Raw genomic sequence first — 16,223 nt, 5'->3', positions numbered from 1 at the left:
CTTGGGACTCTAACAATGACGATGAAGAAGATGCAAGCATGTGAATCTATGAATAATTCAATACTGGAGAAATCTGCCGTACAGACATTAGAGGTCTACCTCATATTACTGTAATGAAGAAGCACAAAACTAGTTCCAGCACATGTTTGAAAACCCTTCAAAGTACAGCTATGCAGAAGCCTAGAGAAGTACACACCACATAAAAATGTAAAGCGCAGGTTAAACACTTATTTTGAGAACGTACATAATGTGTAAGTATATACATTTCATTAACCACAGGAAATCTGCATGACAAACGTACTGCGCCATAGCATGTCATAGGACCATCATTTTGACACAAACAATCTGTGAACTGAAGTACAGTAACACAAGTAATTTCTAGTTCACAGACTAAGGCTTTCATTACGAGCGGCCTGGTGAAATCCCTGTTATTTCCCTTCCCAGAAATTAACATTATGGGGGGTCATAGCAATTCAGGGGCAGGGAAATCATTGGTGTTTCTACCCTAATTCCCCTATGTTTTATCCCCAAGTTTCTCACACACAAATTTCTGTGTTAAAGACAAAACATGTAATTCGGATGGGCCCTGTAATCTTTACTAGAACCACTGTAATTTATTGGCTACATGTAATGAGGTGTTGGTTTTCACTGCTCCTTTCAAAAGTAAATACAAATCTACAACATTACTGCCTGAAAATGCTCTTACATTAAATGGTTACTATCACAACACATTTCTTCCTGGCCCCCCATGGTTGTGCATGTCCCTGTGCTGTCTTGTGACTAACATGTTCAGTGAGTAATCACATTTCAAGGGAAACACTTAAAAGATACATTTTCTTGCAGTGCTATACCTGTACGACTTCCTCGCCCTGCAACGCTTCTATTTGTCTTGGCCGCCGCTGTCTGTCACTGTTTCCATGGCCAAGTTTTCCATAATCTCCATCTCCCCAGCTGAAGACCTCACCGCTCTCTGTTAAGGCCATGGAATGGCCATCAGATCCACATGATGTAACAAGCTGAGTCACAACGAACCCTATTATTATGATTAAAAACAAATTCAATTGCCATTACATAGATGATTGCCATAAACACATAAGGCAAAGCACAACATACTATGTATAATGCTTTTCAAAAGGCATTCCTGTGTGTTATATAACTTAACTTTTTCTGTATATAGAGGAGTTGCAGCACTTTAATGGTAGTCAAGAGATTAAAAACCAATCAATAGTGAAGCTGAAGATGAGTGGTAAAAGCCCTTAAAAAACCATAACTGACTGGGGCCTACCTTTATGGTAATGAGGCAGTTGCAAAGTACAAATTCTATGTTGATAAGATGTCACCAATGATGTCAGTTGAGACATTATGTGTGAGGGTCCAAACAGCGCATTAGGGCACGTAAATCAGAGCGTTACTCGGCATAGATGGTGAATTTTAGTGATTTTAACTCAAACTCTACTGTCCGTTTTAAGGGCATTTTTTGTTTTAGTTCTTAACCACTCTATTCTATATTGAGTGGTTAACATGGAGATTACAGGCCTGTGGTCTCCTGCAGAGCTAAAGTGCTGTATACATTTGCTTGACTTGCAACTAATCCGGTTGTCCTGAAAGATTTCTTGCCATCCATTTGTGTTCATTCAAGTCCTGATGAACAACGTAACAGTGATATACTATGCCAACAAGCAGGGTGGAGTGTGCTCAACTTTCTATTGCCTGGAAACCCAAAGGTGTGGAGTTATCACCAGACTTACAATGTCTGGCTGACCTCCCGTCATCTAGCCGGATTGTTGATGGTGAATACTGACAACCTAAGTCAGTGTTACTATGCCATTCTAGAAGTACTGCCTCGAACTGGAGGTGTTTAAGTCTATCTACGTCCTATGGGGCACTCCTTCGATTGATATCTTTAAAACTCCTCAAAACTCTCACTGTTCTGGCACATTTGTTTCTCTCTGCTTGGGTCTCTGGGAGAACGCATTGCAGCTGACGTGGCTCTATCAACTTAATTACAAATTTCTGCCCATTCCTCTTATTTCTTTGTGTTTTGATGAACCTTTATCAGGACTACAATGCAGATGATCTTGGCAACACTGGATTGGTCAAGCAGGGTGTGGTCGTCAGACTTGTTAGCTCCTTCTCTGTGTCCTTTAATTCCACTTCCATTCAGGATGGACCCCCTCCTGCAACTGTAGATTAAACAGTTCAATCTATCTGAGCTTTATTGCTCAATCGTCTGTTATATTGGCTTTGTGTGTTACTTTCATCAAAACTGTGAATTGCAGTCACTGTACTCATTTTTTTTCTTGATGCATTAAAGAGAAGGAGGAAACTTTTCAGGCAAGGTTACCAGATCTATGGCCCAGGAAGGCTTTTTCTCAGGGCACCATAAAGAACAAGTTACTTACTTTAAGTAACAAATTATCTGTTAGAGACATTAGTTAGCCACAGATTCCTTAACTTTGAATTGCCCAGGCGTCACACTGGATCCGGAAGATTTTGTTTTGAGCAGTACCCCTGCGTACCAATAGGTGGCTTCATTTGGTTCTGCACAGCGTTGTATGTGCCGGAAGTGACGTTGCAGTCACCTATAAAGGCGTTATCTCAGGGAGCAAGCTTCAGTTATTTTTCACGGCTTTCCTTGTCAGGAGTGTGGAGCCAAGATGTGCACTGACATTGGTGTGTCTAAACTAGGGCCCAGACAAAGGGAGCATCCCTAACCCTAGACATCTGACTGCAGGGCGGGGAGGAATGGGTGGGTCAGTAAGGGATCTGCTGCTAGATATTCCATCTACCAGATAATTTGTTACCATAGGTAAGTAACTTGTTCATCTGATAAAGACATCTAGCTGAGGATTCCTTACCTTTAAATAGATACCCAAGCAATACCATTCCACATCAGTGGGCTGTGGACAAACGGCCATCCCTGTGGACCTGACTGTCCAGGCAGTTGGTTTTGGTAAACATGTGCAGGGATTCCCACGTTGCTGCTTGGCAGATGTCCAGTGTAGGAAGGTAGGTATCTATACACTGATCAAATGTAGGCTGGCACTATGCAGATAGTCCAGGGCGACCCTTATTGGTTTACAGAGGTAAAAATTACAATCTCAAAAGCTCTCTTTTGTGGTAATGTGGGCGAGCAGTTAGGCTTATCAGAGGGTAGTGTTAGGTATTTTTTGAATGTGCAATGAGTCAATAAATGAGACACACTCAAGAAGCAACTCAAGACCAACTGTCTAGAAAAGTAGATAATTTGCTGTATTAGTTATAAACACCAGAACATTTGCAGAACGACTAGTAACACTTTTTTGAAGAAGAATGTGCTTTTATGCAGCACAAGAACCAAGATACGGTTGCATAGGAGGGTTTACACTTAGTTCTCAGAGGTCCCCTGAAGGAAGTGAGGTGCTAGGGGTGCAATGTTATTGACAAGACCAGCAGTTCAGGTTTACCTGCCCAGGAGTGTCCAGGTGCAATGGTGCTGGTTGTGTTGGGCTCCTGCAGGCCAAACACTTGGTGACGAGGGGGGACCTGGAAAGTAAATGCAAGGAGGGATTTGGTTACAAGTCTGGGAGCTCCCAACAGTGGGGCTTGGTCAGTGGATGTCTGGAGAGCAGGAGGGGCACCACTGGAATTCGTGGACCCAAGCTGGGGCGTTTGGTGCAGTGGATCCTTAGTGGTGGTGCTCCTACGTCAAGGCGCACACAGTTCTGTGGCGGACGTGAGGAATGAGAGACAAAACAAGGCAACTGGACGATTGTGAAGATTGTCCTCTATGATACTGATGTGCTTCACCGACCGGTCTTTGGATCTGTTGTTGGAGTACATGGTGGGCTTCAACAAGCCTTGGTTGGTGCAAGAGGTCCAGTACCCCACGTATTGGTGCAGCTCAGCTCTGGTGGATCCTTCGGTGGTCACTTGGCGGGAAGACAGGTCGGACCTCTTGGAGCATAAAGACCTCCTCTTGGATGGTTGTTGCGATGGTGGACCCAGGGGTCAGCAGGCCAGTGGATTGGATGCTTGCTGTTGGTGTCTGCAAGAAACAGGAAAGTGGCTCCTCCACTCCGAGGGAGATGCTGACGGGTTGGTGAAGTGCTGGAGAACCTCTTAGGCTTTTGGAGACCCCACAGCTGCAGGCCGAGGTGTGATTTTGCGATTGTCGGTGAGGCAGCAGGTAAGCAGGCAGTATTACACAACATAAGTTTACCAAATGTCCACAGTTCTTGATCCTCCAGCTATTCTGTGTCCTTTTCTTCATGTTGTAAGGCAAATCTGGCTTCTGGTGTCGGGGAGCCACCTAAATACTGAATTTAGGAGCATTTTAAGGGAGTGTAGGGTAGTAGCCAATGGGCTACTCACCTTTGGGGGTGCCTTCACCCCATTATGATAATTTCTTGTGCAGAGTGTGCATATCCCTATCGCAGAAGGCCTAGTTCTGACCAAAATCAATATGATGGAACCCTTCTCCGAGTGTCGACCTTGGGTTGCCCACCTAAGGGGGTGTGGTTAGCCCAGAGGTGGTGCACACCTACTGACTAGCTAAGTTTTCTGCCTGTTCTGGTGCCAAAATGGCCTTAGGGGTGGCTACACCCAGGAATGGGTAAGCCGGGGTGTGTGCATACCAAAGGTGGCAGAGCCTTTGAAGATCCCGGTCTTGGCCTGCAGATCTGCTAGCCATCCAGTTGAAGTGGGTGTTAACACCCCTGTCTGGAGCAGGCATTGTTTCTGACCTCTGAGATTGCGAGCTCTATCCTCCAGGGGTCAGAAACGTGTCTACTGGTGGCAAACTGGACAAAACTGGTCAGTCACCACACAAAGAGACTGGTAGGGTTTAGATGGCCCTGTGGGTGCACATCTGAACAAATCCAAGGCTGCCATCAACCTGGATGTATTAAGACGAGGTGTTTGATTGCAAACACCATAGGGTTCAGTGACGACATTTTGTGACTGGGTCACTCATATAGACGAGTGTATAGCACATACGTTGGCGTGCAGCGGTACTGCTCATGAAAATTCTTTCGGATTCAGTCTGATGCCTGGGAACTTCAAAGGTAAGGAATCTGCTGCTAGATGTCTCTATCAGATAGGTTATTTATCCACACTGTAGGCTTTTCCTTATTTACTAGATCATCCATCCTTGTTCAAAAGTCACTGACTTTAATGAGTTTTTTTTTTTTTAAGAGTATTAACACATTTATTTCTTCTTTCACCGTTTGTCATGCCTCAGTGGGACTTTAATTGGTGCTTACGTTTCTATGGGTACACTATTGAAGCCTCATGCACAGTTGCTTCTTGAAGCTTCTTTCCTTTAACCCCTACAGTGCCTGGGACGAGGTGGTCTCGTCCTCACACACGGTTCCCAGGTGCCTGGGACGAGACCACCTCGTCCTGCACCGGGCCCACGGGGGAGCGCTAGAGCTCCCCCCTGTGGGCCTCCCAACCACACCATCCCTCCCCTGTCAAGGATGGGAGGGGAATTGCTTCCCCTTCCACCCCCGAGCCCCCTGATCCTCCTCCCGTGACGTCTGCACACGATACATTGCTAACCTCATCAGAGGTCACCTCCCATCGCGCTCTGGAAGAGAAATGCTTAGCATTTCTCTTATGCTCAGGAGGAGGGGGCAGGCAGAGGCATGAATGGAAAGGAAAGGCCTTTCCTTTCCTTTCATGTCTCTGTAAACATTTCTGCAGCCCGATTGTGATGCGATCGGGCTGCAGAAATGACCACTAGGCGCCAGGGAGTTTATTGTTTTTCTATATGTGAATAAAGGGAGCGGCCCCTTGGGCAAGGGCCTCTCCCCGGGGAGGCAAATAATTATTAGGCCTTTTCTGTCCCAGGGGGTCAGAAGACACTAGACACCAGGGTTTGTTTTTTGTTTTGTTTTGTTTTGTTTCAGAAGGGGATCGACCCCTTAGGCACAGGTCGCTCCCCAGGGGGCAGTAATTTTATGAGGTCTATTCTGCACTTTTTGGACTTTGGGACACTACCATGTAGAAAAATCCACAAGATCTAGACACATCTGGAAACTAAACATCTGGGTGAGTCCAGGGTTGGTGTGCTTCACATTCACCCACACCATTTTCTTACCCACAATACCCTGCAAACCTCCAATTTTGATGGAAATCACACATTTTTCCCACATTTTTGTGATGGAACCTTCCGCAATCTGCAGGAATCCACAAAATTCCTACCACCCAGCATTGTCGCTTCTATACTGATAAAAATTCTGCCCTACTTGTCAGCCTAAAAATATTTTTTTTCGAACTGTCCTTTTGGATCCGCTTTGGTTCCCCCTCAATTTCCATATGTTTTTGGCTCTAACCTGTCACAGGCACTTGGCCCAACTACACAAGTGAGGTATCATTTTTACCGAGAGACTGAGGGGAACGCTGGGTGAACTTTGTCCCAGTGTGGTGATCCCACACAGAAATGTGGGAAAAATTTGTTTTTTTGCTAAATTTGAGCTATGCTGAGGATTCTGGGTAAGAAAACACTGGGGATCCATGCAAGTCACACCTTCCTGGACTCCCTCAGGTGTCTAATTTTCAGAAATGTTTGGGTTTGGTAGATTTCCCTATATGGCTGCATGGGCTCAGGACCGAAAACGCAGGTGCCCCCCCCCCCCCGTCACCTCCCCCCACAAAAACAGGTAGTTTTGCATTTGATAATTTTGATCTGTCCAGATAGCGTTTTGGGGCATTTCCTTTCGCGGGCACTAGGCCTACCCACACAAGTGAGTTACCAATTCTTTGGGGAGACTTGGGGGAACGCTGGGTGGAAGGAAATTTGTGTTACCAAAATGTGATGAAAATGCCTTTTTTGGGCAGAATTTTGAAGTTTGCAAAGGATTCTGGGTAACAGAACGTGGTGAGAGCCCCACATGTCACCCCATCGTGGATTCCCCTTGGTGTCTAGTGTTAAAAAATGCACAAGTTTGGTAGGTCGTCCTAGGTTCCGGCTGATCTAGAGGCCAAGATCCACAGCTAGGCACTTTGCAAAAAACAGCTCTGTTTTCTTTGGGAAAATGTGATGCATCCACGTTGTGTTTTGGGGCATTTCCTGTTGCGGGCACTAGGCCTACCCACACAAGTGAGGTACCATTTTTATCAGGAGACTTGGGGGAACATAGACTAGCAAAACAAGTGTTATTTCCGTTTGTCTTTCTCTACATTTTTTCCTTCCAAATGTAAGACAGTGTGTAAAAAATACATCCATTTCAGAAATGCCCTGTAAATCACATGCTAGTATGGGGACCCCAGAATTCAGAGATGTGCAAATAACCACTGCTTCTCAACACCTTAACTTGTGCCCATTTTGGAAATACAAAGGTTTCCTTGAGACCTATTTTTCACTCTTTATATTTCAGCAAATAAATTGCTGTATACCTGGTACACAATGAAAACCCATTGCAAGGTGCAGCTCCTTTATTGGCTGTGGGTAACCTAGGGTTCTTGATGAACCTACAAGACCTAAAGATCACCGCAACCAGAAGTGTCCAGCAGTCGTAACGGTATATTGCTTTAAAAAATCTGACATCGAAGGAAAATGTTACAGAGTAAAACGTGGAGAAAAATTGCTTTTTTTTCACCTCAATTTCAACATTTTGTTATTTCAGCTGTTATTTCCTCTAGGAAAACCTTGTAGGAGCTACACAAATGACCCCTTACTGAATTCAGATTTTTATCTATTTTCCAGAAATATTTTGTTTTCTGGGATCCAGCATTGGTTTCACACCCATTTCTGTAACTAACTGGAAGGAGGCAAGAAGCACAAAATATAGTAAAAATGGAGTATGTCCCAGTAAAATGCCAAAATTGTGTTGAAAAATGTGGTTTTCTGATCCAAGTCTGCCTGTACCTGAAAGCTGAGAAGATAGCGATTTTAGCACCACAAACGCTTTGTGGATGCCATTTTCAGGGGAAAAAAACACAAGCCTTCTTCTACAGCCCTTTTTTCCCATTTCTTTTTTTTTTTTAAAACAACATTTGTGCTGTATTTTGGCTAATTTCTTGGTCTCCTCCAGGGAACCCACAAAGTCTGGATACCTCTAGAATCCCTAGGATGTTGGGAAAAAAAGATGCAAATTTGGCATGGGTAGCTTATGTGGACAAAATGTTATGAGGGCCTAAGCACGAACTGCTCTAAATAGCCAAAAAAAGGCCTGGCACATGTAGGGGAAAGGCCTGTCAGCGAAGGGTTTAAAGCGGTCTTTTTATTTGCTATTATAGCTTTCCAGCAAGTTAGTGAGCTGCAGGCTTTGTGCATTTGCCATTCACATCTTTCATTAGAAGCTGGTGAAGGCTTGGTTTTCCCAACGTGGTCTTCACCATTCTACTTTGGTACTCTATGACCTTATCATCGTTCTATCCACCTTTGTATCCTATCAAGGAAGATTGTATTTTCTGGATACTCCAGAGCTCCTAGTATTTACATTGATAGGACTCACCAACAGCCTCTGGATAACCAGTTCTTCATTGTCTACAGTGGTTCATTCCAAGAAGGGCAAGGCGATACAGAAGTGGATGATTTACCATTGGATCATCCTCTTCATCAAGATCTACTACGCTTTTTTCCAAACAAATGCCCCTTGAGACTTTCGGGGCCCATTTGTTGCCACTGACACCGAGGTATCAGCTGAGGGCTACCCCATTGCTTAGGGAGACAGGTTGGCATGGGGAGAAGAAGGGGGGAAACCAGCTGACAAACTGAATCAACCATTTCTGCCTTAGGGGAGTACTGCTTGTGTACTGATTCAAGAGGTGAGGAATCTGCATGTAGAAGTGCTTATCAGAAGAAATAATCCTTCAGTAGAAATCTTCTCAGACGGCTGAATGGATTTACACCAAATTACAAAAAGCACACTTTTTGAGTAAAGTTCTATCTTTCTGTCATATTTGGTGTGTGCTGTTTTTTTGTTCGGTGACAGCAAACAAATTGATATCAATTGAAATCTTTTGATTTCTTGGGATCTATAACAATTTAGCCCACTCCAATCTGTCCCACTCCAACAAAAAGCAACGCAATCATATTGTGAATGTCTCAGTCTCTCTGTGGAGGCAGGAAGGCTTGGAAGGCTTGAGAGCAAATATGTCCAGTTCAGCTGCAATGAAGACGAAACGTTGAGTGTGCTGGAGTTGAGATTTGAGGTCATTGATCGAAAATCCCAACTCAAAGTGTAGAGAGATAATGCTGTGAAGATGGTTCAAACCTTATGGCAAAGACACCTTCAGCATCAAGTCATTGCAGTGTAGTAACAAATATATGTCTAACCTGCAAAGATGTATTGGAAATACCAACATGACCTTTGGGAAGACACGCAGTGTTAACTTTAAAGCAAAAAGCACACTGTAATTATTGAGCGGACCCCAAGAGGGAACAAGAGATCTAGCAAGGTCCATCCATCTCTGCATCACACATCCATCTCCATATTCGTCCTTTCTCTCCATACGTCCCTAAATCAATCATTCCCTTCTTTCTCGCCCTCCCTTGTGTGCTCTCGTCTCATTTGTTCCCTCACCCTTATCTGCATTTACTATTCTATTGCAGGCCTTTATGAGTTTCTGACTGATAACCTACTGTCTCCAAACAAATTAAAAGGAGCTGTAAAGAATTTAAATGCTTCATGCTGCGCAGTACTAATCAGGGGCACTCACCAAAATGAAGCAGCTAAATTTGAGGCTTCATGACATCCTGACTGAAAGCAGTACTCCAACACACTATAATGCACCACAGAATAAAATACTAGTTTGAAAGGTTCTCACTGTTGAAACCTGAATTCATAAGGATGATGCGATTCGAATGATATAATAAAATTGGGAACCGTATGACATCACTCCTGCCAAATACTGGCTTTTGTGCAAGCAAAGATATTAAACACACAATATAGCCATTATGTTTCCTTGACTTTTATAACAAAGGGTACCTTGTAAAGCAGAGATGACTGTTAGCACATGAAGGTCATCTGAGTTTCCTTGTCCCAGCCGACCATAACTTCCTTCCCCACACGCCAATACTGTTCCATTCGCCTGAATGACAAAAGTACAGTTCTGTCCACAAATAACCTAATGCAAAAGAGAAGAAAAATGTTAAAAGACCAAAACACAGAGCACAATAAGCACACTTTAAAAAAATAAAGTGTCCAGTAGTTGCGGCACCGACGAGGCATCATGTTAACTAAAGGAGATAAAACATTTTACTTATCAAGTGCTCAGTTACACTTTTCTCTTTGTACTGAAGCCAACCTAGTTTTTATTAGAGGTGAAAACAGTAGAAATCCAACACTCTGCCAGAAACAACAATGCATCCCTGGTGTACAACAGATATTGAATGCTCAATCTAAAAGATGGCATTCAAGCAGAACAAGTTACTTACCTTCGGTAACGCATTATCTGGTAGAGACTCTATGTAGCTGTAGATTCCTTACCATAGAATTTCCTAGTATCAGCTTGGTATCCAGAATTTTTGCTGAGCAGTACCCTGCGCACTGTTGGTGGTGTCGTCCGTGTGACGGCGTCGTTGGAGCAGTCTGTGACATCACGGTCACCTATAAAGGCACCACCCTGGCGCACGTACGTCAGTTCTTTCATCCTCAAACTTCTACGCCAGAAGTGCAGAGCCATGGATAGAACAGTTCGTCTGTGCAAAAAACTAGGGCCCTGAAAGGGACGATCCTTGACCCTACTAAACATAGCCACAAAGCAGGGAGGCATGGGTGAGTGGAAGGAATCTGCAGCTAGACAGAGTCTCTACTAGATAATGCGTTACTGAAAGTAAGTAACTTGTTCATCTGATTGAGACTTCGAGCTGCAGATTCCTTACCTGAGAACAGATACCCAAGCCATAACCTCCTGGCGGTGGGCTACGGTTAGATCTTCTCACATTAGAAAGTCCTGTAGGACCGAACGGGCAGTGTCCATCTCCCTGGACCTGATTGTCCAGGCAGTAGTGTTTTGCAAACGTGTGCAAGGATGCCCACGTTGCTGCCTGACAGATATCCAGGACTGGAACACCTTGTGCTAGCAGCCTTGCACCTGGTGGAATGAGCTCTCAAGAGCTCAGGATGCTTCTTCTTGGCCAGTGCGTAGCTGATCTTAATGCAGAGAATGACTGTAAGGAAATGCCTCCTTGGCATGGTTACCCCCCTGACTTTTTGCATGTGCTGATGCTAAGTTATGATTGAAAGTGTGCGGGGACCCTGCTAACCAGGCCCCAGCACCAGTGTTCTTTCCCTAAACTGTACCTTTGCTTCCACAATTGGCACAGCCCTGGTACTCAGATACGTCCCTTGTAACTGGTACCCCTGGTACCAAGGGCCCTGATGCCAGGGAAGGCCTCTAAGGGCTGCAGCATGTCTTATGCCACCCTGGGGACCCCTCACTCAGCACATGCACACTGCCTCACAGCTTGCATGTGCTGGTGGGGAGAAAATGACTAAGTCGACACGGCACGCCCCTCAGAGTGCCATGCCAACCTCACACTGCCTGTGGCATAGGTAAGTCACCCCTCTAGCAGGCCTTACAGCCCTAAGGCAGGGTGCACTATACCAAAGGTGAGGGCATATGTGCATGAGCACTATGCCCCTACAGTGTCTAAGCAAAACCTTAGACATTGTAAGTGCAGGGTAGCCATAAGAGTATATGGTCTGGGAGTTTGTCAAACACAAACTCCACAGTTCCATAATGGCTACACTGAAATCTGGGAAGTTTGGTATCAAACTTCTCAGCACAATAAATGCACACTGATGCCAGTGTGCAATTTATTGTAACATGCACCCAGAGGGCATATAAGAGATGCCCCCTGAATACCAATCCAACTTCTAGTGTGGGGTTGACCAGTTTCTGCCAGCCTGACACAACAAGACGAGTTGCTGGCCACATGGGGAGAGTGCCTTTGTCACTTTGTGGCCAGGAACCAAGCCAGCACTGGGTGGAGGTGCTTCACACCTTCCACTGCAGGAGCTGTAACACCTGGCGGTGAGCCTCAAAGGCTCATCCCTTTTGTTACAGCACCCCAGGGCATCCCAACTAGTGGAGATGCCCACCCCTCCGGCCACTGCCCCCACTTTTGGCAGCAAGGCTGGAGGAGATAATGAGAAAAACAAAGAGGAGTCACCCACCAGTCAGGACAGCCCCTAAGGTGTCCTGAGCGGAGGTGAACCCTGCCTTGAGAAATCCTCCATCTTGGGTTTGGAGGATTCCCTCAATAGGATTAGGGATGTGCCCCCACTCTCCACAGGAAGGAGGCACAAAGAGGATGTAGCCACCCTCCAGGACAGTAGCCATTGGCTACTGCCCTCCCAGACCTAAACACAACCCTACATTTAGTATTTAGGGGCACCCCAGAACCCAGGAAATCAGATTCCTGCAACCTGAACTAAAGAAGAAGGACTGCTGACCTACAAGCCTGCAGAGACGATGGACGACGACAACTGCTTTGGCCCCAGCCCTACCGGCCTGTCTCTAGAGTCGAAAACCTGCAACCAGCGACACATCCAACAGGGACCAGCGAGCTCTGAAGCATCAGAGGACTGCCCTGACCCCCAGGACCAAGAAACTCCCGTGAGCAGCGGCCCTGCTCAAAAGCAGCTACATCTTTGCAACAAAGAAGCAACTTCCAAAGAACTCACTCTTCCCAGCGGAAGCGTGAGACTTCACACTCTGCACCCGACGCCCCCGGCTCGAGATCCAGAGAAACAACACAGGGAGGACTCCCCGGTGACTGCGACCCCGTGAGTAGCCAGAGACGACCCCCCTGGACCCCCACCGCGACGCCTGCAGAGAGAATCCAGAGGCTCGCCCTGACCGCGACTGCCTGTAACAAAGGACGCCTGGAACCAGCACTGCACCCGCAGCCCCCAGGGCCTGAAGATAACCGAACCTGAGTGCAGGAGTGACCCTCAGATGACCCTCTGCCTAGCCGAGGTGGTGCTGGTCCGAGAAGCCCCCCGTGCTTGCCTGCATTGCTAGAGTGACCCCAGGGTCCCTCCATTGTTTCCTATCTAAAACCCGACGCCTGCTTTGCACACTGCACCCGGTCGGCCCTGTGCTGCTGAGGGTGGTTTTGTGTGCCTACTTGTGTCCCCCCCAGTGCTCTACAAAACCAAGGACTGGGTACTTACCTGCTGGCAGACTGGAACCGGAGCACCCCTGTTCTCCATAGGCGCCTATGTGTTTTGGGCACCTCTTTGACCTCTGCACCTGACCGGCCCTGAGCTGTTGGTGTGGTAACTTTGGGATTGCCTTGAACCCCCCAACGTTGGGCTGCCTATGCCCAGGAACTGAGATTTGTAAGTGCCTTACTTACCTCAAAAACTAACCTTTACTTACCTCCCCCAGGAACTGTTGGTTTTTGCACTGTCTACTTTTAAAATAGCTTATTGCCATTTTAACAAAGAATGTATATGATATTGCTTTAATTCAAAGTTCTTAACTTACCTGTGTGGAGTACCTTGCATTTTATGTAGTTACTTCAAATCTTGAATCTATGGTTCTTAAAATAAACTAAGAAAATATATTTTTCTATATACAAACCTATTGGCCTGGAGTAAGTCTGAGTGTGTGTTCCTCATTTATTGCCTGTGTGTGTACAACAAATGCTTAACACTACCCTCTGATAAGCCTACTGCTCGACCACACTACCACAAAATAGAGCATTAGAATTATCTAATTTTGCCACTATCTTGCCTCTAAGGGGAACCCTTGGACTCTGTGCATACTATTTCTTACTTTGAAATAGTATATACAGAGCTAACTTCGTACAATGGCCTAGCGCAAAATGGTGTGTTTTTGCACTGCCTGACCCTTATTTGTTCTCACATACCCCACAAAGAGTTGGTCAGCCACCTGGAACTCTTTTGTGCGGTCAAGGTAGAATGACAACCCTCTTTTTGGGTCCAGTCAGTGGAGTCGCTCCTCTTCCTTAGAGGGATGTGGTGGAGCAAAGAAGGTGGGCAGGGTGATATTCTGACCCAGATGAAATGGGGTGACTACCTTGGGAAGGAAGGAGACACGTGTTCTGAGAACCACCTTGTCTCTCTCACTCTCGTGACAGATGTTATTGCCACTAAGAAGGCTGTCTTGATGGAGAGCAGCAGGAGGGGACAGAGCTCAAAAGGAGCACTCATGAGAAAAGTAAGGACCAGATTTAAGTCTCATTGAGGCATAATAAAGGATGTGGGAGGAAACATATGTACAAGCCCTTTAAGAAATCTATGTACAGAAGGAATGCTGATAAGGTGGAAAGATAGCCTTTAAGAGGACCCAAGGCAGAACCTTGCTGGGCAAGAGATAGGACAAAAAGAAGGATATTAGAAAGAAAAGTAGAAAGAGGATCAATAAATCTTTCTGCACAATAATATACAAAGCATTTCCAACTGCAGGAGTATACCGTTTTGGTGGAGGGACGCTTGGCTGCCAAAATAACTTTACAGACTTCGGGAGGAAGGTCAAAGGCCATCAACTGTCGCCTCTCAATCTCAACACATGAAGGCACAGAGTTGACAGGTTCGGGTGGAGAACCTTCCCCTACTGCATCAGAAGACCTTCCCCATGGGTAGACTGATCGGAGGACTGATGTTCATTTTCAGGAGGTCGGGATACCAGACTCTTCGTGCCCAATCCGGAGACACTAGAATTACTTGGGCCCGGTCATTCTTGATCTTCTTGAGAACTCTCGGCAGAAGTGTATGGGTGCAAAAGCGTACATGAGGCCTGAACCCCACTCGTGACAAAAAGCATTGCTGAGCGATTGCTGCCTTGGAAGCTCTAACACGCAATATGCTGACATTGCACATTCTCTGCAGAGGCCAACAGATCTAACCATGGCTCTCTTCACTGCTGAAAGAGTCCTTGCGTCACCTTCAGGTGGAGACACCTTTCGTCATCCGCTAGACACTGACGGCTGAGTTTGTCCACCGTGGCGTTCAGAGAACGTGCCTGGTGTTGAACCACCAGGGTTATGCCTTGCTGTTCTAGCCATGTCCAGAGACGCAGGGCGACTTGCCAAAGGGTCCAGGACCCTACACTGCCCTGCTTGTTGCAGTATCACATTGCAGTAGTGTTGTCCATGAACACCTGCACTATCTTCCCTTTTACAACACAAAAAAATGCTTTCAATGCCACTCTGATAGCCCGGAGCTCCAGTAAATTGATAGAGTCCAGATTCCACCTGAGACCTCTGATCTCCACCTCTTCCAGATGCCCCCCCCCATCCCAGAAGTGACGCATCTGTCACTACTGTAGGATCTGGTTGGGGGGGACGGGAGAGGAGTCTGCCTCTGAACCAATCGCAGTTCACTAACCACCACTGCAGGTGTTTTGCAGTTCTCTTCAAGATCTGAACCGTGTCACTGAAATTTTTCCTGATGGCGTGCCCGCTGGAACTTCAGGTCCCACTGCATCTGGCATGCTTGACTTACAGGATGCTGGGGTCCATGAGGCCCAGCAGCCTCATAGTCTGTCTCACCAAAATCCAGGATAGAGGCCGAAACATCAGTATCATAACCTGATTATCCTGGGCTCGCTGCTCAGGAGGATAAGCCCGAAACTGCACTGTATCCAGAACAGCCAGAAGAAAGGGAGCTTCAGAGAGGGAGCCAGGTGTGACTTTTGCACGTTTATAGTGAACCCCGCGAATGCAGGAGGTTCGCTGTAGTCTGAAGATGGGTGACAAGAGCCTGGGCCGTCGAAGCCTTCAACAGCCAGTCGCCAAAGTAGAGGAAGACTGATATTCCTAACCTGCGCAGATGAGCTGCTACCACCCTCATCCCTTTTGTGAACACCCGAGGGGCACTGGTGAGGCCAAAGGGAAGCACAGTAACCTGAAAGTGCTTGCGGCCCACCTTGAACTGCAAGTAACGCCTGTGGGCAGGCAGGATGGGGATGTGAAAATACGCATCCTGCAAGTCCAGCGTTACCATCCAGTCTCCTTGGTCTAGGACAGACAAGACCTGTGCAAGAGTGAGCATCTTGGATTTCTCCTTTTTGAGGAAGAGACTGACGTCTTGCAAATCCAGAATGGGGCAAAGACCCTTGTTCTTTTTGGGAATCGGAAAGTAGCAGAAATAACAACCACTGCCTACTTCTGACATCAGAACCCTTTCTATGGCTCCCTTGGTCAAGAGAGCGTAGCTTCCTTGTGGAGCAAAACTAAATGATCCTCCATCAGCCTTTCTTTTAATGGAGGCAAAGACTGGAAGGGGAGAGAATAGCCCTTCTGTATGATCTACAAG

At 46.3% G+C, this 16,223-nt stretch overlaps 1 protein-coding gene across 12 annotated transcripts in view; it reads right to left on the bottom strand.

The window, feature by feature from the left end:
* HERC1 (HECT and RLD domain containing E3 ubiquitin protein ligase family member 1) overlaps window positions 1-16,223 on the bottom strand; it is a 1,155,039-nt gene that overhangs the window by 175,829 nt on the left and 962,987 nt on the right. For all 12 annotated transcript variants that reach the window (XM_069222059.1, XM_069222062.1, XM_069222061.1 and 9 more), the window contains exons 64-65: window positions 9,918-10,056; window positions 852-1,033 (exon numbers count right to left, since the gene is read on the bottom strand). In XM_069222059.1, the coding sequence (XP_069078160.1) occupies window positions 852-1,033; window positions 9,918-10,056 (321 nt within the window). The remainder of the gene's footprint in view (window positions 1-851; window positions 1,034-9,917; window positions 10,057-16,223) is intronic.

The sequence above is a fragment of the Pleurodeles waltl genome, chromosome 3_1 (assembly GCF_031143425.1).
Source record: "Pleurodeles waltl isolate 20211129_DDA chromosome 3_1, aPleWal1.hap1.20221129, whole genome shotgun sequence".
NCBI lineage: Eukaryota > Metazoa > Chordata > Amphibia > Caudata > Salamandridae > Pleurodeles > Pleurodeles waltl.
Note: the sequence above shows the minus strand (reverse complement) of the source record. Positions and strands in the feature narration are given on the sequence as shown.